The 25,076-nt window shown below is 39.6% G+C and overlaps 1 protein-coding gene across 3 annotated transcripts in view; it reads right to left on the reverse strand.

The window, feature by feature from the left end:
* Positions 1–25,076, reverse strand: part of LOC140200275 (NADPH oxidase 4) — a 148,545-nt gene that overhangs the window by 69,756 nt on the left and 53,713 nt on the right. For all 3 annotated transcript variants that reach the window (XM_072263364.1, XM_072263365.1, XM_072263363.1), the window contains 3 exons: positions 11,391–11,583; positions 8,802–8,966; positions 6,952–7,014 (listed from right to left, as the gene is read on the reverse strand). In XM_072263364.1, coding sequence (XP_072119465.1) covers positions 6,952–7,014; positions 8,802–8,966; positions 11,391–11,583 — 421 coding nt within the window. The remainder of the gene's footprint in view (positions 1–6,951; positions 7,015–8,801; positions 8,967–11,390; positions 11,584–25,076) is intronic.

Genomic DNA, 25,076 nt, shown 5'->3' on the forward strand with positions numbered 1-25,076 from the left:
TACCTACTCTCCATTTCCTGCTACTCAGTCAAAGTTCTTTCATTTTCTGCAATTGCATGATTATGTGATGTGACATTTTCTCAATTTAAATCCACAACTATATATTCAATTATGTAATTGCCTAACTATTTACATAAATATAGTTGCAAATGCAACTAACCATTAATTTATTTGATTTTTCAGTCTTTGCTCACTGAACTCCTTATTTAAGATGACACCTAACATCTTAGAGTCCTAGTCATACAGCACAGAAGCTGACCCTTTAATCCCTGTAACTGCCAGCGATCAAGTATCTGCCTCTACTATTCCCATTTTCCAGAACTTGACTTGCAGATGAGCACCTGAAAGAAGTGCCTCTTAAATACTACTTTTAAATGTGAGGAGATTCTCTGAGGTGATGAATTCCATGTTTCAACTACTTCACATCACCATCACATCAGAAACCGTAAAAAGAAATGTGATTGTGAACAATAGTGAAATATACTCAACATGCCAATGAGATAGAGGGTGATAACCTTCTGTGTGTGGTCTAAATTCTACACGTGCACACCTTAGAGGGAACATTGCCCTCTACCTCCTATCATCAAGCTAGCTTCAGATCCAAATTGCTAAATTGTTTTTCATTCTTGTCATCTTACCTTCTGACTAATCTCCCATTGCAAAGTCTATACTGAAGTACACCTAAACTACATTAACTACACACATCTCATCAATACAATAATATGTAGTAGTACACAAAATGCTAGCCATGTGTATGAGGGGAGTTCCTTAATAAGGTTACTCATACTTGAAGCCTCTGATACATAGAACTTGCCAGTGTTCCAACAGTGTTCAGCCTTAGGATGCATTATGATTGGTGATCAGAATTATAAAAATTACATTGTTTTGTCTTTAGGAGCCATCTTCATACCCCATGGACTCTGCAAAATGGCACAGAAAAACTTTTAAATAACTGAAAATGGACCCTTAAGATTCAGCGTCTTGACTACAGATCCACTTACATACATTTCATTTGTGATCTATCAGCCTGATGATTAAGGATAAGGATAAATAAAAAAAGCACTTTCAAAGCAGCAGCTGTTCTTCAAACTACACCAGATGTTTTCTAATAAAGTTAAAGCAACTTTGTGCCTGCAATTTAGTGGTACAAGTGGTAGAAGCACAAACACAGAGGAGGTTTGATACTGCAAAACCAGTTGGCAGAAATGGAAGAAAATGGCAGGTCAAGCACAAACAGGTTTCTTCAACAGCCTAGTGTTGTAGAACAAGATTTCAGAACCATTCACATTCTACAGAGAGAGAATGGAGATATTGTTTTTTCCAAAGCCATTGCTAATCTTATTGTGGAAGACTATGCTAACAATGAAGATTATTGAATGTGAAAGAAAGTATAATTCATCAAAACTAACTCCAAGGCGTATTACAGCACTATTTTACTGTATCTGATGAAAACTATGGATATCCCATTTGTAGAGATACAATAGTTCAGAAGTTGAATAATGCTCTAACCCACATCTGCTTGAGTAAATGGAGAACTATAAATTCAACACTCCGAATCAAAAACTGAGAAATTGAGAAAATGATTATATCATAGAGCTCAGAGGCATATCAAGGTATTATAGTTCTCAAGGGTTTTGGGATTATGCAAACAAAGACAAGTTCACCTGTGCATAAGAGACAATTTCATCAAAGCTGTTAGACACAATGAGTGTTGCATTTCAGATTTCAAAGGGGGCGATGCTGGTCATGGTCTTGCAAGATCATGGATCTGCGTCTGGAAAGTCTTCACTCTCCAGGGTGCAGGCCTGGGCAAGGTTGTATGGAAGACCGGCAGTTGCCCATGCTGCAAGTCTACCCTCTCCGTGACACCGATGTTATCCAGTGTACCTCTCAAAATATAATAGCCTGCAGTCAAAGGACAATCTAACTTAGAAGAGTAGGCAAAGGAGAGTACATGAAGTGGAAAGCAATATTTCAAGGAAGCGAAAAGCAATGGTTCAAACCCCATGACCAGATCTGACCAACGTGCACCAAGATCTCACTTGGCTAGTAAGAGGTACCCCCTCAGTCAATGCTTTCTTCCTCAGACAACATATCGCCCCCAATGTACACAGCCCTTGGGATGGCAGCATTGGGGAAGAAAAGGTCACCCACTTCTTTGCAGAATGATGATTTGCTAAGAGGGTGTGGAAATGGATGCAATCATTTGTGTCCCAGTTCATCCCCATCAGATGAGTAACAGAGGACTCTCTGATCTATGGGATACACTAAGACAGGTATCAAGCACCACTGGAAGGTCATCAACTCAACGAAGGATACCCAGTGGTCTGCCCAAATCCTGTTGGTCTTCCAACACAGGAAGATGTCTGTAGAGGAATACTACAGACTGGCAGAGTCTCCAGACTGCAGGAGTACATGCTGAGAGATGCACTGAAACTCAGTGCAACCAATGCTGAAGCTCTGTGAGGAAGGACAACAGTCTGTGGTCCTTCCACTATTACATAGAGGGGAGCAGAGTTGGGTCATGATAATATATATTATCATGAATGACGTCTATTGCTGAAATTTTTAAAAAATCAATGAATGAGAAAATTTGAGTCGAGTCCAGTTCATTGGGATGAACTGGGACCAGTACATTTTGGCCCAATTAAAACCAATTAGCTGAAGTTTCATAGAAATAGTTATAAAGGTATAAAAGTACTATTTAACTGAGTAACAAATTATGTATTTAAATGAAAAAAACAAATTATATCACTATCAATACTAATACAGTGTATGTTAGTTCCTAATAATTATCAACAGGGGATTTAATTCAGTGTACGCTGCCGTGTTCTTTTAATTGACTGTAAATGAACAAAATCAGTGTAGACTCCTAGTGCAGTTAATGGAATAACTTCACACAATGCTATTCAAGGTTGCATCCTTCAAATCTTCATTTTCATTGTAACATTCAAGACGATTGTTGATAGCTTCAAATTCCTTGTAGTTTCTAACTTGCTGAAGTAGTGAAATCATTTTACTTTCACTCCTGATTGGTTCTGGCATCTCCAAGCCTGAATGTTTGAAACTGAAGCATGGAAAACAGTTCTGAATTGTCTTTCTGCTTATTTCTTGCCAGCTATCAGTGACAAAAATCACTGTTTTTTGAATAAAGGCATCCGTTAGTCTTGCGAGACCATGGATCTGCACCTGGAAAGTCTTCACTTTCCAGGGCGCAGGCCTGGGCAAGGTTGTATGGAAGACCAGCAGTTGCCCATGCTGCAAGTCTCCTCTCTCCACGACACCAATGTTGTCCAAGGGAAGGGTAAGGGCCGATACAGCTTGGCACCAGTGTCATCACAGAGCAATGTGTGATTAAGTGCCTTGCTCAAGGTCACAACACGGTGCCTCGGCTGGGGCTTGAACTCACAACCTTCAGATCGCTAGTCGAATGCCTTAACCACTTGACCACGAGCCCGCTTTTTGAACACATATGCAACTGATGGTATTTAAGAACTGTTTGTTCTCAGCACAGTGTAGTGTCTAATGGCCAAACAAGTACACGTGACTGATGCTAATTAGAAACTGTTCAGCAACAGTCTCCTGTCCCCATTAAGTGTCATAGTGTCATAGTGTCCTAAATAAATGAAGGGAACCCCAGCTATTTTCTCAATTAGTTTCTGTTCTTTAAGAGTTGACCCAAGTAAGTGGCTGTACCGATGAACCAATGGCCTATTTAACTGAAATCCCCTATAATCAGGTCAATGAGCAAATACAAGATCGAGCAATGGGTCTCTGATGAAGTAATTCAAAGGTACTTGGTTCTCTTTGGAAGTTACAGTATCTCAGAAATGAGCTCATAGTTTAAAGAAGCCAATGGTTATAATGATATCATCATATGTGTCGATACAGCAAGCAATTCCCTGATGTGCTGTAAGAATAAAGTGAACACCCATTTGAAGCTTCCAAATCCTGTTAACTGTTAGTAAAAGTAGAACATACCAGAATTTCAGCAACATCTTAGGTCCAGCTTAGTCCAGCATTACAGATACCATGTTTAAGTCAGCTCACTCAAATTCATTCATATATCTAGATCTTTAATCTAATCTATTAAGAAACCGTAGGAAATGTTGGCCTTTGGTCACAAGTCATTGAGTATTTCTTTTTCATTTGCCGTTCTTCAGCTTGTGAAAGCTTACTAGGTTATAATTTACCACTAAGTATACAGTAGTATTGAACAATACACTTTTGATACCTATATAGGCAAAATATAGGTGGCGGAGTGGAGATACGTCTCCACCAAAGGAGGTACAAGGCACTTTCTCCCTCCAAGAGCATTCAGGTCACCCTTCGGCAAGATGTAGCACCTGCTTAGCCCCCTGATGAGGGTCATGTGAAGCCATGAGAGCAGGTGGTAGATAGTTGTATGAGCAGCTGGTACCTATCACAAGTAACACACATCAAAATTGCTGGTGAACGCAGCAGGCCAGGCAGCATCTCTAGGAAGAGGTACAGTCGACGTTTCGGGCCGAGACCCTTCGTCAGGACCCTTTGTCCTGATGAAGGGTGTCCGCCCGAAACGTCGACTGTACCTCTTCCTAGAGATGCTGCCTGGCCTGCTGCGTTCACCAGCAACTTTGATGTGTGTTGCTTGAACTTCCAGCATCTGCAGAATTCCTCGTGTTTACCTATCACAAGTCCTGGTTTTGCGACCACTGACTCCAGCTGGACAATCTCTGATTACTGATAATGGCTGGTGTCACCAATCTTGTAAAGACACTGCCCAGAAAGCAGCAATGGTAAACCATTTCTGTAGAAAAATTTGCCAAGAACAAATTTGGTCATGAAACATGATCACCTATGTCATATGACATTGTACATAATGAAGACAACAACACAAAATGAGGGCACATGCATACCTATGATTATCTTACTTTGTCAAAATGATATCTCATGCACATTAATATAGGATGACATTTTGTGTCACAGATTTCTCTCCAGCCCGTTTTATTTCAAAACTATAACTGGTCAGTTGCAGTTCTTCTTGACCAAAGTAAAAAAAAAAATCCAGAAGTTACTGCGCTCAAAATGTCAGAACCTATATTTAGATATGCATTGTAACTTATAGATACAGCTTGTAAAGAATAAAATTATATTGAGTCACCACGTCCACTGAAACAAAACCAGATTTTGTTTGTGTAAATATTTTGCTGCAATATTAAAGGTAATAATGACAATTTACAGAACAGCAAAGTAAAACTACTGAACATATGAATTGCCACAACTACACTGTATGTTCATAATTCAACAAATATCATTCCACTGGGATACAAATAGGATATAGCTTAATAATTCACTTATTTTCACTTCTAAATGAGTGTTTCCAAATGGTTTAAAAATTCTTGATTTTGTTTCAAATCACTACATGCTTGAACAATTTACTAGTTTGGGGCAAACAGACATTTATCTGTGTTTTGTCAATTTTTTGATCCCAGACTTTGCATGCATTTTTCAATAGAACCATAATGCAGATAAACTGTGAAATTATTTTTAATAGAAGGATGAAACAATTCAGACTTAAATGACACACAGGCTTTTACATAACACCCAAATTTCCCTGATGATTTGACAAAACTACCATTAACACTCTCTGCAAATATAAATGTCACATTATCCCTGAAGCAGGAGACTGACTTACACACATTGACAGGTTTGTAAATATGTATTCAAAAGTTCAGTCACAAAATATATCCTGGATCAAAGACATGAAATAATGCTTTCCAATACTATATTTAAAAGACAATGTTGGTTTCTAAAGCCTCAGGTCATCTTAAAGCTCTTCATTGTCGAAGCATTATTTTGAAGTGCAGATATTACTGTAGAAAATTTTGTTCAATTTCAGAAAAGGAAGCACCCACAGACAGTAATAACATGACCAGATAATCTACATGGTTGCAGTGTTGATTGTGGGGAAAACTATGCACCATAATACTGACAATTATTCTTTTTTAAAAACAGTAGCTTTTACATAAACTGGGATGGCAGTTGCCTCATTCAACATTTGCAATATACTCTTGGTACTAATTTGTAGTTTCAGAATGGGAGTTAATGCTCAAGTTTCTGTTGTGGGACTTAAACCTATATAGCCTTCTGGCACACAGACTAGAATACTACTAAGTGTCTTCTACTAGTCAGGTATTTGTAATAAAATTAGAAAATACTGGAAATATTCAACCAGTTTGGCAGCATGTATGGAGAGCAAAGAAAGATGAACATGCTCGATCAATGATGCTTAATCAGAACTAATGAAATATTAACTTCAGTGGATCTTCAAAGTTCAACTGTGCTCTTTGTCGCAAACAGGTCTCTTTTTCAAAGGCACCATAAGTTGACTATTTCCATTCGTCAAAAGCACACAAAAATCATTGGATATGGTAACCGTACCTAACCAGTATTGTAATGAATGGCATCCAAGGCACATAAGACTGATAAGAAAGTACAATTATTAAATCTAGAGAGAAGAAAACAATTCTGTCATTTATATGAATGAATGTACAGTGGAGTTTTGAATTTAGCCCTGTGGGAACTTGTTTATATGTATGGCCATCCATAAATGGCTCTCTTTCAGAATCAATAAAGGCAATGTATTAAGCCATCTATGTTCACAACTCAGGGATGGCTTGCATTGATACTATTCGTTTGGAGGAAGGGGAGCCATTAAATTAAGGTCAAATACTCTGAAAATATTTCGAATCAGCAGCACTATTTTCTACTTTGGTCACAAATGTCAGCTTAAGGTTAATTTGAATTAGAATATCCTTCAAGATGCGGTCACGCTTTCACTAGCAAGACACTCAAAATTCAAAATCTGGTTTGGATGATCAGAAAAATGTGTATTTTTAACAATTCAAAAGCAAAGGCACCTCTTTAAAATCTGATTTTAAGAAGTGTAACGGGAAGGATTGAACTTACCATTGTGAGAGTAAATGGATGGCTCTCAAATGCTGACACACTTGGACAGTGCAGAACAATGTACTAAATAAAATGTGAGGAGAGAAGGAATTAGTTAATCCAAAAATAATTGATGTTTATGAGGAATACGAGGACAAAATTGGATTTTTCTTTCTTAAATATCACATTCAAATCTTGCAATTCACTAAGTGAAGAGAACCAAAGCATAGCCATATGACAAGTATCATGAAGACTTAAAATTCTTGATCCTCTTTCATTCTCCAACTAGATCTTGCTAGATCTGTATGTTAATTTCAGTTTCCTGCATATCTGTAAACTCTTAATACAATAGCCTCAAAAAAATGCATCACCCTTATTTTTCACATTTACTTTTGATTTTACCCCAACATCCTATTAGGCAAAGAGTTATAAATTTCTACTACCCCTGTTGTGTAGTCTCTTCTGACAGAACTTTGCAAATGTTTAAGCTATACCCTCTCTTCCCATGATTCTCCACTTCTACATTAAGGGTAATAGCTTCATTTTATTTCTATTAATCACCTTAAACACTCAAATCAGACTGAATCAGCCAGAACCATTTGACCACAAGCCTAGTCTTCAACCTCTTGCCAGAAAGATGAGGACAATTAGATTTTTTTTATTCTTACCCATCACATTTTGAAATTAATCCCTTGTGGAAACCAAAGCATAATCAACTACTACATTTCCCAGTGAAATGTTACAGCACTTAGATTACATTTCACTAATCCAAGTTTTAATTGGCTGTCTTCATTTACAATAATTTGGCATAATTTTGTTTTCTGGTTGAATAATTTGTAGTTGATTTTATATCCTGTTTATATTGGAGCAACTATTTTTCCATCCTTTTTTTATTGGTTGTCCTTTGGAAATTTGACACTCGATATTTTTTTGTTGCAATGATCTGAAAACCTTTTATTTTTCTGCAAATTCTGATACACAGCTCCTGGTGATTTAAACATTTCTGATTATGTTTCCACTTCTTTTACAGTCGGTTTTACATCCTTTAACATTCCAACAGTTTCTGATTCACTCAATAAATGGCTTCCTGTCTGTTGCTGACCCCAAAACCACCCAGCCGGAGTAACTTCTTGCCCCATGCCCAGCTCCCACAATTTCTTATGTGTCAAGAACGAGTATTCCCACACACTCCCCCATAAAATATCATTGCTCCAGACCATTGATTTCTGATGTTTCCAATGCTCCAGGCCCACAGTGCTAGGCACAGTCCTCTCTGGCCCCTTTCTGCCGATACCCCACAATCAATCTGATCTCCCATGTTTGTTCTGCCAATATGAAATCTTTGCACAAAGTACACAAGGTCTATTCAAGTACACACAATGCTTGGCTCTTAGTGTGTAGCAAAATTTCAGTGCTAGTTCTGTCTGAGGCTCCATGCCAGGTTCCTCTACTTCAGCCTTATTTTAACACATCTTTTCCTGCTCAATAAAATTTGTAGTCCATGTGGTATTCCAAAAAGATTTATTCAGGTCATTGGAAAAATTCTGCAATGAATATTTTGGAGATTAAATGACCATTAGTTTTCCTTCTGTTGGGAGTTTATTTGAGTATAACATTAATTTAAATCTCCTTACAAGTCTAAATTATACAGCTTTCTCTCTATTATTTTAAATCAAGGCAGGATATTGACTAAATTCAAAAGAAGGAAAATTTGGTGTCCAAATCGTGTCCCACAACAATACAGTTGGATACCACAACTTTTAATGAGAGGACATCCTTCAATTGCAACTATTACTCTTTCAGCTCCATTATCTTACAAGTCTGTACAACAGCAAGTATTCAGAAATGACTCACTTGTTATTTGAACTTACCTGACCTGGCCTTGCTGTGAAGTTATCTTTTACCATTCGTACCTCTATCACATCACAGGGATGAGAATTCACTGAGATGATGGTAACTGGTTTATTGCTCCGAATATATCGATACAGCCTTTCTGCACAATAGAGACAGAGAGGACCAGACACCCAAAACCATGTCTTAAAAATAAAGAAAATATTGTGATTAGAAAAAATGACAAGCCTGGTGTGGAGATCAGTTCTTCCAATAATTTCATTGTTAGTTTCAGCTACAAACATGAGCTAAAAAATAATCTACACCCAAAGACATAGTTCCACCTAAACAGTGTTGAGCTTCTGGTCAAATCTGAGCAAGGTTGAGCATTTTTCATAATTTAAATGGAGAGTGGCAAAACTTATATTCGTCATTATTACAAGTATTGCTTTTGGTGAACAAAGAAGGTGCCTTCTTAAATGGCAGTCACAATAACAAAAGTACATACTTACTTAATTTTTCAGAGCTTAAAATGCAATAGTGTTATTTCACTATTAAAACATAATAGTTTTGCTTTATTCTTAGTCAATTTAAGAGATATTTATGTGATCAGTATTTAAATTGTAACATTGAATATCAAATGCATTTCATTAAAGAAAGTTGCATATCTGTTGTGGACTCAAAACATTGGTTGAATTTTAAGTTTGGAGTGTTGAAAGATGAAGCACATTCTCTGGTAATGTTAAGCTAATTATGGAAACTTTAAGTGGTACAATGCACAGCAGGTAAAGTTGCTGCCTCACAGTTTAAGTACCTCAGTTTATCCAGACCTCCAGAACTGACTGTATGGATTTTACATACTATCAATGAGGCTGCGTGAGCTTCCACTAGGAACTCCAGTTTCCTCCCTTGATCCATAGACTTGCTGGTTGCTTGGTTAATTAACCTTTGTAAATTTTCCCCCAGGTGAACAGCAGAATGTGAGTGAAGTTAATGGGAATAAGTGCTGTATAGTTTACATGGAAAGTTAATGAAGAATGGAATTGCTTGCCTGGGTCAACATAGTCTATATGGGCTGAAATATTACAAGGAAATATGAAATGTAGAGATTATGTGTATCTTATTGTTCTCAAAACACATTATCTCCTACCTTACCTGGTCCCACCTGATCTATCACCTAATAGCTTCTGAAACACTCCTCTCTCTTTATAGTGACTTATCTTCCCTCTATTCTCTTAGTCCTGACCCAAAATGACAACCAACCCTTTGCCTCCACAGGACAAAAGGAACCTTGATTACCAATCAAGATAAGAGGGAAGAGCAGCCATTTAAAACTGATTTGCATATGAATTTCTTCTCATAAAAGGTGATGAATCTCTGGAATTTTCTGCCCTGATGGGTCGCGGAAGGTGGTGGAGTGAAGTTAAGATGGCGCTAAACGGCGACTGCTTTGCTTGCATTTTCAGAAACAGCTCTATTTCCATCTTTAATACCTTTATTTTTCACTTTCAGGGTTCTTTTGAAGACCCTGACCTGGACTTACACGCTGACTTTGGTTCTTTGCGGGAATGGGACCCATTCTCGGAGTTTCAGGACTGGCCGTTTGTTTGGCATGCCAGGGGTTCAACCTGAGAGACCGGCTCAGATTTGGAAGCCTAAGAACTTAGGGCTCTGGAGACGGGCAGTTCAAGGGTCGGTGTCACGGAGAGTTGGAAAATGCACTGTTGTGCACCCGAAGACCCAGGATCTTTGCGATCTTCAGGCACAGAGCTCAAAAAAAGCAATGTAATGGACTTCTAACATCGTAAGCCAGCGAGTTGTTTGCTATGTCTTCCTGCTCGCTGGGAAAATGGAGACACCTTTCTCCCTTATTAGTGGGAGAGAGAATCTGCTGTATGTTGAATGCCAGGTGAAATGTGAAGTCTTTGGGGTCTTTGCTATTGCTTTGCTCACGCTTGAGTGCTTGGTGGTGGTGCCGATGCTGGCTTTTTTTTTGCTGGTGGGGGCGGGGGGGGATTGTTGCTCACTGCTGCTGATGCGCAAGAGGGAGGAGAGCTGGAGGGACTTTGGGGTTCTTACGTTTAACTGTCATTCATTCTTTGGGGCACTTCTCTGTTTTCATGCATGTGAAGATAAAGCATTTCAGGATGTATATTGTATACATTTCTCAGACATGAAATTGGACCTTTGAACCTAAAGGTGTTTTAACACTAAGCACCAAACAACAAAAATAACCTTTGGCATGTACAATTTCTTGAAAGAAGGGACATGCATACAACTTTTTAAAAACAAATTAGAGGGAAAAAAGTAGTATTTTTGAAACTGAACCAAAACAAAAATAACTGAAAAAATCATAGGTCATACGCCGGTGATATTAAACCTGATCCTGATTCTAATTCTGTTTCTGTCCTGTCATTTTTTTTTTCCCCCAGACTAAATGGCTAAAACTAGCTCAATGAACTGGTGTTCAAAAGGAAGATAGCAAGTTATGCTGTAGAATAGATGAGACAGAATGGAAGTGGTTCATAAAATGAGTAAGCTTCATGGCTATTTCTATGCTGTACATTTTTCATCATTAAGGCAAAATTAGGTTATCAATATGCCAGTCTAAATACCCAAATCTTACATACCTCTTGTAAATTAGACTGAAATTTTGGGGTTTCAGTACAGATCCTCTGGAAGTTGTTTTCCAACCCAGGCTCTGGCTCCACATTGCTTTCTGGTGGATATTCAGATACAGGGATATCATCAATTAATGTTTTATTTGGATCAATGCAGCCAGGGGTGTGTTCATTCAAATTCGTCTGATATTTCAACATGCCTCTGAAAGAAATTGATATAAATTTTTTTTTATCCTAAAACATGTAGTATACTTCACACTTTATGCAAATCTTTCAGAAACTATTGCTTCTGTGTTCAACCTTATAAGGAACACACAAGCATATGTCCGTCCCTTCCTTTATAAGCATCTTCTCAGTTAATAATTGTTTAATAATATTCAAAACTGCCAGTCTATATGCAAACACAAGAAAATCTACAGATGCTGGAAATCCAAAGCAACACACACAAAATGCTGGAGGAACTCAGCAAGCCAGGCAGCAGCTATGGAAATGAGTAAACAGCTGACATTTTGGGTTGAGACCCTTCATCTGTATGCATATCGTTTAACTCCCAACAGAATTCGATCATACAAATTACTTGAGCTTTGTTTCAAACATCAGAATTCTACGTCATTGTTACAAAATCCAGTTAGAATGTCAAACTGTTTGTTCTAATTGTGTTGAGAAAAATATCTGTATTGAAAGTTTAAGGCTATTTTGAGTCTTTCACAATCTGTCAATGTTATTTCCATGGTTTCATATAAAAGTAATAATTGTACAAGTTGAAAGCATGTCGAATATAATCAGTTAAAGATACTGGTTACTCTTATCTATTGATATTGCTCTGTATAACAATCTCACAATTGCTGGACCATTAACAAATATGCTGTTCACGATGCCGCCCTTTACAGAGCCATGGCATCCAGTTAGTCAAACATACAGAGAAATAATCGTCTTTATCAAACTTATTAAGGCTTCTACCCAGATGATTTTTACCAAAGATGTTTAGAAATACAAATTCTGAGCAAGGCATTCCTACTTTTGCATTAAGAATACACAACAGCATTGTAGATTCTCTAAAAAAAACACTCCAGCGTGTCCAAAAAGAAAGCAAAGTGATTGAATATTACCACAAGCAAGCTCACAAAGACCATATTATAATCCTCTAATGGCTTTCTCTTCTTGCACAGTGAAGATATTCAAAGAAGGCGCAGAGTTAGACCATTCAGCCCATTGTGTCTGCTCTGTTATTTGATTATGGCTGATTTATTATCCTCCTCTACCCCATTCTCCTGCCTTCTCCCCGTAACCGCTTGATATCCTTACAGATGAAGAACCTATCAAACTCCACTTTAAGCATATCCATTGACTTGGCCTCTGCTGCCATCTGTGTCACTGAATTCTACAGATTCACCACCCTCTGGCTAAAGAAAATCCTCCTTGTCTCTGTTCTAAAGGGATGTCCTTGTATTCTGAGCCTGTGCCGTCTGGTCATCGACTATCCCACTGAAGAAAACACCCTCTCCACGTCCGCTCTATCTAGGTCTTCCAATACTCAATAGGTTTCAATGAGATCTCCCCCCTCACCACCACTCTCATTCTTCTAAACTCCAGTGAGTACAGGCCCAGAACCATCAAACATTCCTCAAGTGCTAACCCTTTCATTTTCAGGATCACTCTCGTGAATATTCTCTGAACTCTCTCCAATGTCAGCACATCCTTTCTTAGATAAGGGGCCCAGAACTGCTTACCATATTCCAATTACAATCTGGCCAATGCCTTATAAAGTCTCAACATTACACCCACTTTTAGATTCTAGTCCTCTTGAAATGAATGCTAACATTGTATTTGCCTTCCTCACCACTGACTCAATCTGTAAATTAACCAGGTCAGAATCAGAATCAAGTTTAATCACACTGGCATATGTCATGAAATGTGTTGTTTTGCAGTAGCAGTACATTGCAAAACATAGTAATAAAAACTATTAATTACACTAAGTATATACTATATAAGAAAATTAAATAAGTAGGCCAAAAAGAGAGGGAAAATACTTGCATAGTGTTCATATGTTCATTGTCTATTCAGAAATCTGATAGCAGAGGGGAAGAAGTTATTCCTGAAACATTGAGTGTGTGTCTTCAGGCTTCTGTACCTCCTCCTTAATGAGAAGAGGGCATGATCTGAGTGATGGGTGTCCTTATTAATAGATGCTGCCTTTCTGAGGCATCGGCTTTTGAAGGTGTCCTCGACGCTGGGGAGGCTAGTGCCCATGATGGAGCTGGTTGTGTTTACAACTCTCTGCAGCTTTTTTCCAATCCTGTATAGAGACCCCTCCATACCAGATGGTGATGCAACCAGTTAGAATGCTATCCACAGTGTCTTTGTTAACAGATCAAGTCTCCTCAAACTCCTAATGAAATATAACTGCTGCCATGCCTTCTTTGTAATTGCATCAATATATTAGATCCTCAGCGATGTTGACACCCAGGAACTTGAAAATCCTCACCCTTTCCAATTCTGTCAATGAGGACTGGTGTGTATGCCCTCATCTTCCATTTTCTGAAGTTCAGAAGCAGCTCCTTGGTCTCACTGATGCTGAGTGCAGGGCTGCTGCTGCAACAGCACTCAGCTGATCTATCTCACTTCCGTACTCTTTCTCATCGCCAAAGAAATTCTGCCAACAACAATTATGTCATTAGCAAATGTATAGATGGTGTTTGAGCTGTGCCTAGCCATACAATCATGAGTGTAGACCAGGGTTTCCCAATCTGGGGTCCATGGACCCCTTGCTTAATGATATTGGTCCATTGCTTAAAAAAAATTGGAAACCCTGGTACAGAGAGAGTGAAGCAGTGGACTAAGCGCACATCTCTGAGGTGTGCCAGTGTGGACTGTCAGTGAGGAGGAGATGTTATTTCCAATCTGCACAGACTGTGGTCTTTCTCTTTCACCGCTCTTTCCTTCCTTAGAACCAACCTTTTTGACTGAGTTTTGCTTAAAATTTCAAGTTGTTCTGTTGCAGATTTATTTGATAGTACTCATACAACAGATCAAATGATGTTACGCTATTTTAAAGGTCCTACACAAGTACTGGTTGCTGTGGTCAGGTCCCTGAACCTGGAGACTATTACTAACGGGCTCATTTTTGGTGCTGGTTTGTTTATTCAACACTGTTTCTTTTATACCAAAGGATCTTCCACGACAACATTGAACAACTTCCTGCAAACAACCACCTCTCTTTTACAACCAATACTACATAGGCCAAATAGATCAGAGAGAGAGCGGAGAGAGAAAGGGGGAGGGGAGAGATCAGACCCAGCTCCACTGTAATTCACAGGCTTAAGCTGCTGTAAAACAAACCGCAGACCATTGTTTTTAAGAAAGCCTCTTCATACTCTGCAAACATTCAGTAAATATTATTGGAGACATTAATAAAGTGAATTGGTAAGTAGGTTTATTATTGCCATATGTACCCAGATACAGTGAAGAACTTGTTTTGCATGCCATCCATACAGATCATTTCATTCCAACAGTGCATTCAGGCAGTACAAGTGAAAACAATAACAGAAGGCAGAATAAACTCTTACAGTGAAAATCTAGTGAAGGCAGGGAGTAAGGTGCAAGGACATAATAAGGTACATTGTAAGGTCAAGAGTCCATCTTATTATGCAAGAGGTCCACTCAATAGTCTTGAAACAGTGGGATGGGAGCTGTCTTCGTGCCTGGCAGTGTGTTTTTAGGCTTTTGTATCTGCTTTCTGATTTGGAGGGGGGGGGGGGGTGCAGGGGAGAAAAAAAGAATCTCCCTCTGACTATACCCCTTGCCCGTCCTCTGGGTTCCACCCCCCCCACTTCTCCTTCTCCCTGGGCCTCCTGTCCCATGATCCTGTCATATCCCTTTTGCCAATCAACTATCCAGCTCTTGGCTCCATCCCTCCCCCTCCTGTCTTCTCCTATCATTTTGGATCTCCCCCTCCCCCTCCCACTTTCAAATCTCTTACTAGCTCTTCTTTCAGTTAGTCCTGACGAAGGGACTCGGCCCAAAACATCGACTGTACCTCTTCCTAGAGATGCTGCCTGGCCTGCTGCATTCACCAGCAACTTTGATGTGTGTTGCTTGAATTTCCAGCATCTGCAGAATTCCTCGTGTTTATGTCTGGGGTGGTGGGGTCTGTGGTTATTTTGGCTTCTATACCAAGGCTGTGAGAAATGTAGACAGAATCCATGGAGGGGAGGCTAGTTTTCATGATGTGCTGAGCTACGTCCACAGTTCTCTGCAGGTTCTGTGGTCGTGGGCAGAGTAGTTGCAACACCAAGCTATTGGTGAATCTGGATAGGATTTTCATGGTGCTTCAGTAAAATTTGATGAAGGTCAATGGGGACGTGCTGAATTTCTTTGAAGAAGTAGCGGCTCAGGATCTGGTTCAGTGGTACGTGAATTGCAGTGGGTCAAGGTTATCTGGGAGGAGGAGGTTCATATGTGCCGTAACCAGCTTCTTGAAGCATGCCATGATGGTAGGTGACAGAGCCTCTGGGCAGTAGTCATAAAGAACGTTACTTTGTTTATTTTAGGTACTGGGATGATAGTGATTTTCTTAAAGCCAATGGGATTCTCGGGTAAAGCAAGGAGAGGTTAAAAATGTCTGCAAATAACCCGCCAGCAGATCCGTGCAGGATCAAAGAACACAGCCAAAGACACCATCTGGGCTAGATGTTTCACTCCCTGGAAGACATCTGAACACTGACTGTATATCAGGTGCACTGACGGCTGTCCAATGGTAACATTCTGATCCCCTTCTGTTCAAAGTGTGTAGAGAATGCACTGAGGAAGGGATGCGCTGTTATGGGTGATGCTGCACAATTTTGTTTTGTAGCCCATTATAGAATGTAAGCCTTGCCACAAATAGTAGTTGATCTGGGACTTGATTTTGGACTTGTATTGTCTCTTGGCATCCATGATGGCTTTACAGAGGTTGTATCTCAAGACAAATAACAAGTAGCCATTTTAAAATTTCTCCATTGTCAGGATGGTTCTGTTCAAAAAGATTCCCATTTATAAAAAGACACTCTTTGAACAAGTACTGGAAATGCCATTTAGACAATTATGAAGAGTTCTCTATGTGCAACAGCACGGAATGACCCAAATTTATCTTTCCTTGTCCTTCTGAACAGCCCCAGTGGTCCTATTCATTTTGATTAATTTCCAAAATAAGTATTCAAATTAATAACTCAATCCATTTTCAATATTAGGAAGGCCAAGGAAGAAAGGGCAAATCTTTCAATTTAGATCCATGATCTCAGCACCATTTCAAAACCCTTAAAGGCAATGAAACATTATTTTATGGGCATACAAATCAAGGCCCAACAAATACAGGCAGAGCAAGGAATCACAGAATACATTGTGATATTACATAAATAACTAGTTCAAATGGAGGATACCACAGAGGAGTATTTAGTTCATCTTGGAATAATGCCATGGAACCTGCGGGTAGACAGAATTTTGATTTAAAGTTTCATCTGAATGATGGCATCTATAACTATCTAGCACTCCATCAGCACCGAAGTGAGATGCCTAGATAGTTTGCTTCATTTTTAAGAGTGAGTGTTGTTCCCGTGATTCTGACTCAGAAGTATGGCACCAGGGCTGACACATAAATAACATAAAGGTTTTGTTTTCCAGACAGTCACTGACCTCATTTCCTCAAATGTCTCCAGCCATCTAATTCCCCAGCCTCTTTTGAGCCCGTCTCAATAAACCACAAGCAGGAGTGCCCCAGTAAGTCTATCTTTTCAGCCTGCTCGTCTACCAAAGAGCTAACTTCTCCCTATTTCTCCTTCCTTCATCCATCTGTACATGCAGCACTCTTGATAACCTCCACCACTATGAACAGGTATGGGATATATGATCACTTTGAAAAGTGGATACTGATTAGATGGCACTCTGTATGGGAAATCCCTGCATCTCAAATTTGAGTGATTCACTAGGAAAACTGATTAATGCAGTGCCAGAAATGTGGTTTACAAACACTTTAGCAAGACTTTTGGCAAGGACCCACAAAGTAAACTGGTCCAGAAAGTGAGAGCACATGGAATCCAAGGTGTTTTGGGTGGAACCATAACTGGCTTGGTGATATGAAGCAAAGGGAAGTGATGGAGGGTTGCTTTTCTCACTGTAAGTCTGTAAAAAGTGGTGTACTGCAGAGATTGGTGCTGAGATCTTTTGTTGTTTGTCAAGTATATAAATGACTTGAATAAGAATGTCTGTACGCTGTAAGTAAGATGATTATCTAAAGATACAGGGAGACATAGGTCAAATAGAAAGGTGGGAAGAGTGGTGGCAGATTGAATTTAATCCAGACAAGTATGAGGTAATGCAGACATCCCACCTCTCCCGGAAGTTCCGGGAGTCTTCCACATATCGATAGTGGCTCCCTGACGCCCGGAAATTATGTACAATATCCCAGAAATATATTTTTTGAGAGGGAGAGGGAGAGGGAGAGGGAGAGCGAGAATCCTGATTGGTCTCCCTTCGTGCTAAGAGTGGTCCCCAACCACCGGGCCATGAGGAAACAATATGATTTGGCAATATGAAACAATACGAGTTAGCTGAACCTTTCCTTATTCCCTGTCATGCACTGTTGAATTTGAACGCACGCGAGGTCATCAGTGACCCAAGACGTGCAAAGGAATGGGTCTGTGACCGATTTGTGAATGTCCTGGGTGAATCATCCATGTCAGCATGGGAAAAAGATCAACTGCTCGAGATTGCAAATGACGGTGGGCTGAAAAGTATGTTTGACATAACATTTCTGCCGGCATTCTGGATCAAGGTCAAGGCTGAATATCCTGAGAAAGCCAGGAAAGCACTGAAAATGTTGCTTCCATTTCCAACATCATATCGCTGCGAAGCGGAGTTTTCTGCACTGAATACAACGAAAACTAAATTGCGGAATAGACTGGACATAAGGAACCCCCTTCGAGTATCGCTGTCTCCCATCACCCCTCGATAGGAAAACAAGCCCAGGGCTCCCACTGATTCAGCGATGTTGGTGTGTTACAATGATTTTATATGTTCATACAGGGAAAATATGTGAGTGTTTAATATCCAAACATCACTTAAAATGTTCTGATACTATTGAATTATAAGTGACTTATAATTCAGTGGTCCCCAACCTCCGGGTCGCGAAGAATACAGTGGTAGCCGGAACGCACCCAGCACATCTTTAAGAAAAAAGCCGAAATAAACAAGCTAATTAATTAGGTGCCGCCCGGCACGTAAATGTCGGCCCAGATTAGAGGTGATTGCCGATTGCGTCGCCTCTGATCTGGGCCGACATTTATATGCCAGGCGGCACCTATTTAATTAGCTTGTTTATTTCGGCTTTTTTCTTAAAGGTGTGCTGGGTGCATTCCGGCTACCGCTGTACTGTTGCATTCTTCATGGCCCGGAGGTTTGGGACCACTGTTATAATTGACTTATCACTACATTCATGCGAGGAAAATATGCGCTGTGTGTTTAATATTAAATTCATTAGATAAACCGCTTTAGAAATGAAATTGAGTGTATTAGCCACTTACAAGTGACTTATAGTTGACTTATCACCTATACTCCGGTCGCGTTTAACACCCACCGACCCCGCCACAGTCGGCCGGTCCGCAAGAATATTGTCAATTTTAAACCGGTGCGCGGTGCAAAAAAGGTTGGGGACCCCTGATTTAATCTAGCCGGCTAGCTGCTAAGGAGCTACGCCATTGATGTCCTACGTGATGAGGCCAAACTCCCTATAGACTTGCTTAAAGTTGTAATAGAATAAACATAATAATATAAGTACATATTTTAATGTCACATTTGCTGCATATACCCAATTTGGTTTACAGATTAGACAAAATCACTAAACAAAGTATTACATACACCCTCAGAGGTCTCGGGGGGGGGGGGAATATGGGGTTGTGGGGGGGAGGGGGTGCTACCTCCCTGAAATGAGTTTTTGCAGGGTGGGATGTCTGGTAATGCATTGTGGTCTAACACAGACCAGATATACAGAATACAAGGAGGGACCTTAGTAATATTCAAGTACAGAAGGATTTAGGGTACTAGTTCAGCTTTCTGAAGGTAGATAGAGTAGTGAAGAAGGTATTTCACTTGTTTGTGTTCAAAGGCAGGAGTAGCAAGAACAAGAATTAGAGCAACTGTACAACATACCTGGAATAATGTGTGCATTTCTAGTCACTTCACTATAAAAATGACGTGGTAGTGCTAGAAAGAATGCAGGAGAAATTCACTAGGACATCATAGGGTTTTAGTTTCAAGGAGAGATTGGACAGGCTGGGGTTGTTCCCAACTGAGTAAGTGGTGACCTTACAGATATTATAGGGTTTTAAGTAGTGTAGATGGTCACGGTCTTTTTCTAAGGGTAGGGGAGACTAAAACTAGAGAAAATAGCATTAAAAACAAAAACAAAACTTGCAAGAGCTAGAAGTCAAAAATACAAAGTGAAAATGCTGTAGGTACTCAATAGGCTGAGCAACATCTATGAAGACAGAAACACAGTTAACATTCCAAGTTGATGACTATTCATTAGAACTGGGAATTGTTAGAAAATGAATATTAAACTTCTGTTTCACTCTCCACAGATATTGCACGATCTAGTGAGCATTTTCAGAGTTTTCTGCTTTTATTCCAGAATGGTTAAGATGCCATGCCTAATATGTGACTGTTTTATCAAAGACAAGATTAGAAGGCTTCCTATATCTAATCTCAGTGCTTTGTAATTTACAAGGGGGAAGGAGACCCCAGTCCTAACCACAGTCCAATGTCGACTATCAGAAAGGTCATGCCAAGGAAAGGATTCACCAGGATGTTGCCTGGAATACTTCATTGTTAACAAGGTAAGATTAATCACTTTACCAATGATTGTATCAGTGGTATAGAAGGGAGTCAAATCCTTCATGCAAGAATTTACAGTGAACAGAGAAATAGTTTCCAAACAATGGGGGAGAGAAGGAGCAAGCTCAACATAGTAAATAAATACAATTAGAAGGACTGAAGATAGTGCATGTGCAGGATTATAACATTTCCTCTATTAACCACACTGACAGATTGTATGGCAAGTGCAGAAACAGTTTGTCTGACGAGTATTTCCTTCTAAGCAATTTCCATTCTCTCTGCTGCAACATATTTATGCCTATACACACTGAAAACAAGGCAAATCACTACGGCTTTCAATAGAACAAAGGACCAGAGAAGGCCTACACATGCTGGTAGTTTTATAATGAACCTTCAGCATTCATCGCATCACTGGAAGCTAAGAATTTCATTGCGATTCTGAAAATCCCAAAGTTGCAAGCCAGCTTCTGCTAATGCCTTCCTATATGCATGTTGGACCCTGCAGGGATCCAATAAGAGAATACAACACTTCTGAATTCCTCAGCACTTGCACTACCAAACCTGCCTCTTGAACCTGTCGACAATTTCATAGGAACAGCAAGAATATTAATTTGAATGGAGAAGAGCAGATTACGGAAAATAGGAAGAATGAAATATTTTTGTTCTTACTTATTCAAATATCTTTAACATATTTACTGATAAAATATTAATTTTTTAGCCTGTTTATCCAACTTCCTAGTGTCCTCTTGAGGTACCACACTCTACTGAATTACAAACAGAAAGAGAGTGAAAGCATTCAGCAGGTCAGGTACCATCTACAAAAAGACTAATAGAGTTAATTTTTTTCAGGTCAAAGACCCTCCACAGATGCTACCACAGCTATTCAGCATTTTCTGTATTTTAATATCAGTTCCATCAACAATAAATTCTCAATTTTAATACTCTGCCAAATATTTGATAACAAATTGGCATGCATAAGGACAAGAAGAAGTCTGTGAGAGGCTGAAGACCAATTATAGGTTGACTACCCCTTACACAAAATGTTTGGGGCTGTAAGTGTTTCAGATTTCAGAATATTTGCATCTTTACAATGAGAAACCTTGGGGACAGGACCCCAAGTCTAAACACGAAACCTATTTACATTACATATACAGTTTATGCATATATCCTGAAGGGAGTTGTATATACTATTTTAAATATTTTTGTGTATGAAACAATAATATGTATATTGAACCATCAGAAAGTAAGCTATAACTACCATGGCCACCCTGGTCGACAGTCAGTGGCTGTTCGGCATCGTCATCATTCCTGACTAACTTTATGTGCCACTGGTTAACAATATTTGTCTTACATTTCTTCATCACACATATATACAGTTCTGTGTTAGATTTTCATCAGCGACAATCTTCACAAACTCAATGAATTTCTCTGCAGCCTTGTGATCAGCAGACACTTCATCACCACAAATCTTTAGAGATAAAATGCCGTGCTTTTCTTAAATTACTGCAACCAGCCTGCTGCATATTCACAATTACCTTCAATTCTTAGTTTGTCATGAAAGATCTCTGCTTATGTCATGATCAGCACATGTTCCCTCTGACATTGCAAATCCACTCTTTAGCACTCGATCAGGATCCTCATGTTTCACTTTATGCAGTGTTTTTCTAATTTTCATTAACTTCTGTTCGTTACACTTCTCAGAACTGTCTGTGATGCTCACAGACCTGCACATTGCCCGAGAACCTTTCCAGCACCTTCTGGAATTTCCCTTTTGTGACATCATGTCAGCACTCAAAAATATTTCAGATTTTGGAATTTTGGATAAGGGGTGCTTAACCTGTAATACAATGTTCATTTGCCATTGCCCTCAACTACTTAAAAAAAAAATCGATGTGCGCATGATGAGGAGAACGCTAGATGTGAACTAACAATCTAAAACTTCACAAGCAGACTACTAAAGGAGCACTTTCCACTATTTTGTTAGTTAATGCCAATTATTTCCAAGGAGCTTCATTCAGCATCCCAGTTTCTGATGAATACACAAACAAACACTTTTCATTTTTATTTGTTGATTCTGCAGTTAGCAAAATTGCACAGTAAAGGCTTGGGGGTATAAATTTATTTTCATAATTCTGAAAAATGTGTTATACTATTGAAAATCAGTTTACCTTCAGTAAAGCCATTGTGCACATATTCCCGGATGCCTTAGAGGCCAGTAATAAACTCACCTCATCAATTATTGGTAGGAATTTAATTTGTCCTAGTACATTTTCCCCAGTATTAAACTCCACTAGATGCTATCAACTGTTAGGGTGTATAGCAAATACGAGCGGTGATTGATAAATTCGTGGGCTAAGTTAGAAGAAGATGAATTATTAACTTCAAACTTTCTGCATAATCACTCAAAGAGTTGAACTGCATGTGCATGTAACAAGAGCTGTATAACTCATCTCCTTCTACCTTAGGCTGCGAACTTATCAATCACCCCTGCTGTGGACACTTTCTGGAGGTCCAAGATCCGTATGCTCCACGACCACTGGACTAAGTGTGTAAATGTAGGAGAGGACTATCTTGAAAAATAAATGTGCTAGGTTTTCTAAAATTAACTCCTTCTACCTTAGGCCACGAACTTATCAATCACCCCTCATATTTACTTCACCAGCAACCAATCTTCAGATGTGATCATGAATTGTAGATTGAAGTTAAAATCAGTCCTGAACAAGTTTTCCAGGAGCTGTGCACCAGAGTTGATTGCAAACCAGACAATGCTGATTAACATTCATTTTGGGTGTCTGGAGTGTTGGTGTGAAGATAGAAGAGTCTGAAAACTATATGTAATTTAAAGGAAGCAATGTCAATATGTTGTAACTACCACATTCACATCCCCATTTACATCAACACAGCTGTAGTGGAGCGTGTATCAAGCTTCAAATTCCTTGGTGTCCACATTTCCAAGGATCTCACCTGGTCCCTGAACTCCTCCATCCTGACCAAGGTGGCACAACAGCGCCTTTATTTCCTGCGGAGCATCAAGAAAGCTCATCTCTGTCCCAGGATACTGATGGACTTTTGCCACTGTACCATTGAGAGCATACTCACCAACTGCATCTCAGTGTGGTATGGCAAGTGTCCTGTATCGGACCGCAAAGCACTCCAGCGTGTGGTGAAAACTGCCCAGCGGATTATCGGCACCCAATTGCCCACCATTGTGAACATCTACCATAAACGCTGCCTAGGCAGGGTGAAAAGCATTATCAAGGATGCATCTCACCCTAACTATGGACATTTTACTCTCCTCCCATCCGGTAGGCACTACAGGAGCCTCCGCTCCCACACCAGCAGGCACAGGAAGAGCTTCTTCCCTGAGGCTGTGACCCTGCTGAACCTCACATCACAGCACTAAGCAGTAGCGCACCCATATTGTACTGTCTCAGTACTTTTATATTTGTGTGCTGTAGCACTTTTTATTCGCAGTTATTTTGTAAATAACACCATTCTTTGCATTTCTGGTCAGATGCTAACTGCATTTCATTGGCTTTGTATCTGTACTCGGCACAATGACAATAAAGTTGCATCTAATCTAATCTAAATTGTCCTATTGCCTTTGATCTTTAGCATATAAAAATGTCATGCAATATTGGGTCGGGAGGCCTCTTCCTCCAAGCATGTCTCAATATGAGGCTTGTTTTTGTTGAATAAAACACTTTATCTCCATTAGCTTCAGTATCTCTTCAGTGACCTTGTTCCCAATAATACAACATGCAAAGACCATTTGCAATTAGCTTATCAATCTCAATGAATGAAAAACAGTCATATTTACTCATGTACTTAGGTTAATAAAAATCCCAGAAACAGTGTCTCTTAAAGCGACAACTTTCAAATCATATCTGGTGACCTCATTAGGATTGTTGATCTTCTGTAAGCTCCAATTTAACTTTAGAAACTATGGAAATACTCTTCAACATGATTCCAGGCTGCAGCTTCAAATGTCTGCCTCATCAGAAAGTTTGTGTTTGTTGCTGTTTTAGACAGATCATCAAAACCTCATATTCCAAGAAAAGAACACACACTTTCTTTAGCACGAGAACGGATACACAAGCACACAGAATTTGCTTACAATACAGACTTCCCCTGAATTCAAAGACTATGCTCTAATAACATTGTATCTCAATGAAGTCTGCCTGACAATCCCCTGTAAGATTGCAAACACGAGGAAATCTGCAGATGCTGGAAATTCAAGCAACACACATCAAAGTTGCTGGTGAATGCAGCAGGTCAAGCAGCATCTCTAGGAAGAGGTACAGTCGACATTTCGGGCCGAGAACCTTCATCAGGACTAACTGAAAGAAGAGCTAGTAAGAGATTTGAAAGTGGGAGGGGGAGGGAGAGATCCAAAATGATAGGAGAAGGCAGGAGGGGGAGGGATGGAGCCAAGAGCTGGACAGTTGATTGGCAAAAGGGATATGACAGGATCATGGGACAGGAGGCCTAGGGAGAAAGAAAAGGGGGAGGGGGGGTAAACCCAGAGGATGGGCAAGGGGTATAGTGAAACCTGTAAGATTGGTCTGGTTGTAGCACCACAAGGTCTCTGTACAAAGAACATACCACTGCAGACACTTCTATACAAATCTATCCGTCTCTCCAACTCTTTGGGCGCAATTCCCACTCCCTCCCACCTTCAGAACAACCAGTCATCTGACAAAGTTGCAGTCATCTGACAAACTTGCAACTTGTGGGAGGAACATTGTTTCATTTGGCAGTATAAAAGTACACCGTTAAATGACAATGAACTGAACTTGAGCTGCACTGAAACAGTGGGAAAGCTAATTA

This window comes from Mobula birostris, chromosome 7 (genome assembly GCF_030028105.1).
Source record: "Mobula birostris isolate sMobBir1 chromosome 7, sMobBir1.hap1, whole genome shotgun sequence".
Taxonomy (NCBI): domain Eukaryota; kingdom Metazoa; phylum Chordata; class Chondrichthyes; order Myliobatiformes; family Myliobatidae; genus Mobula; species Mobula birostris.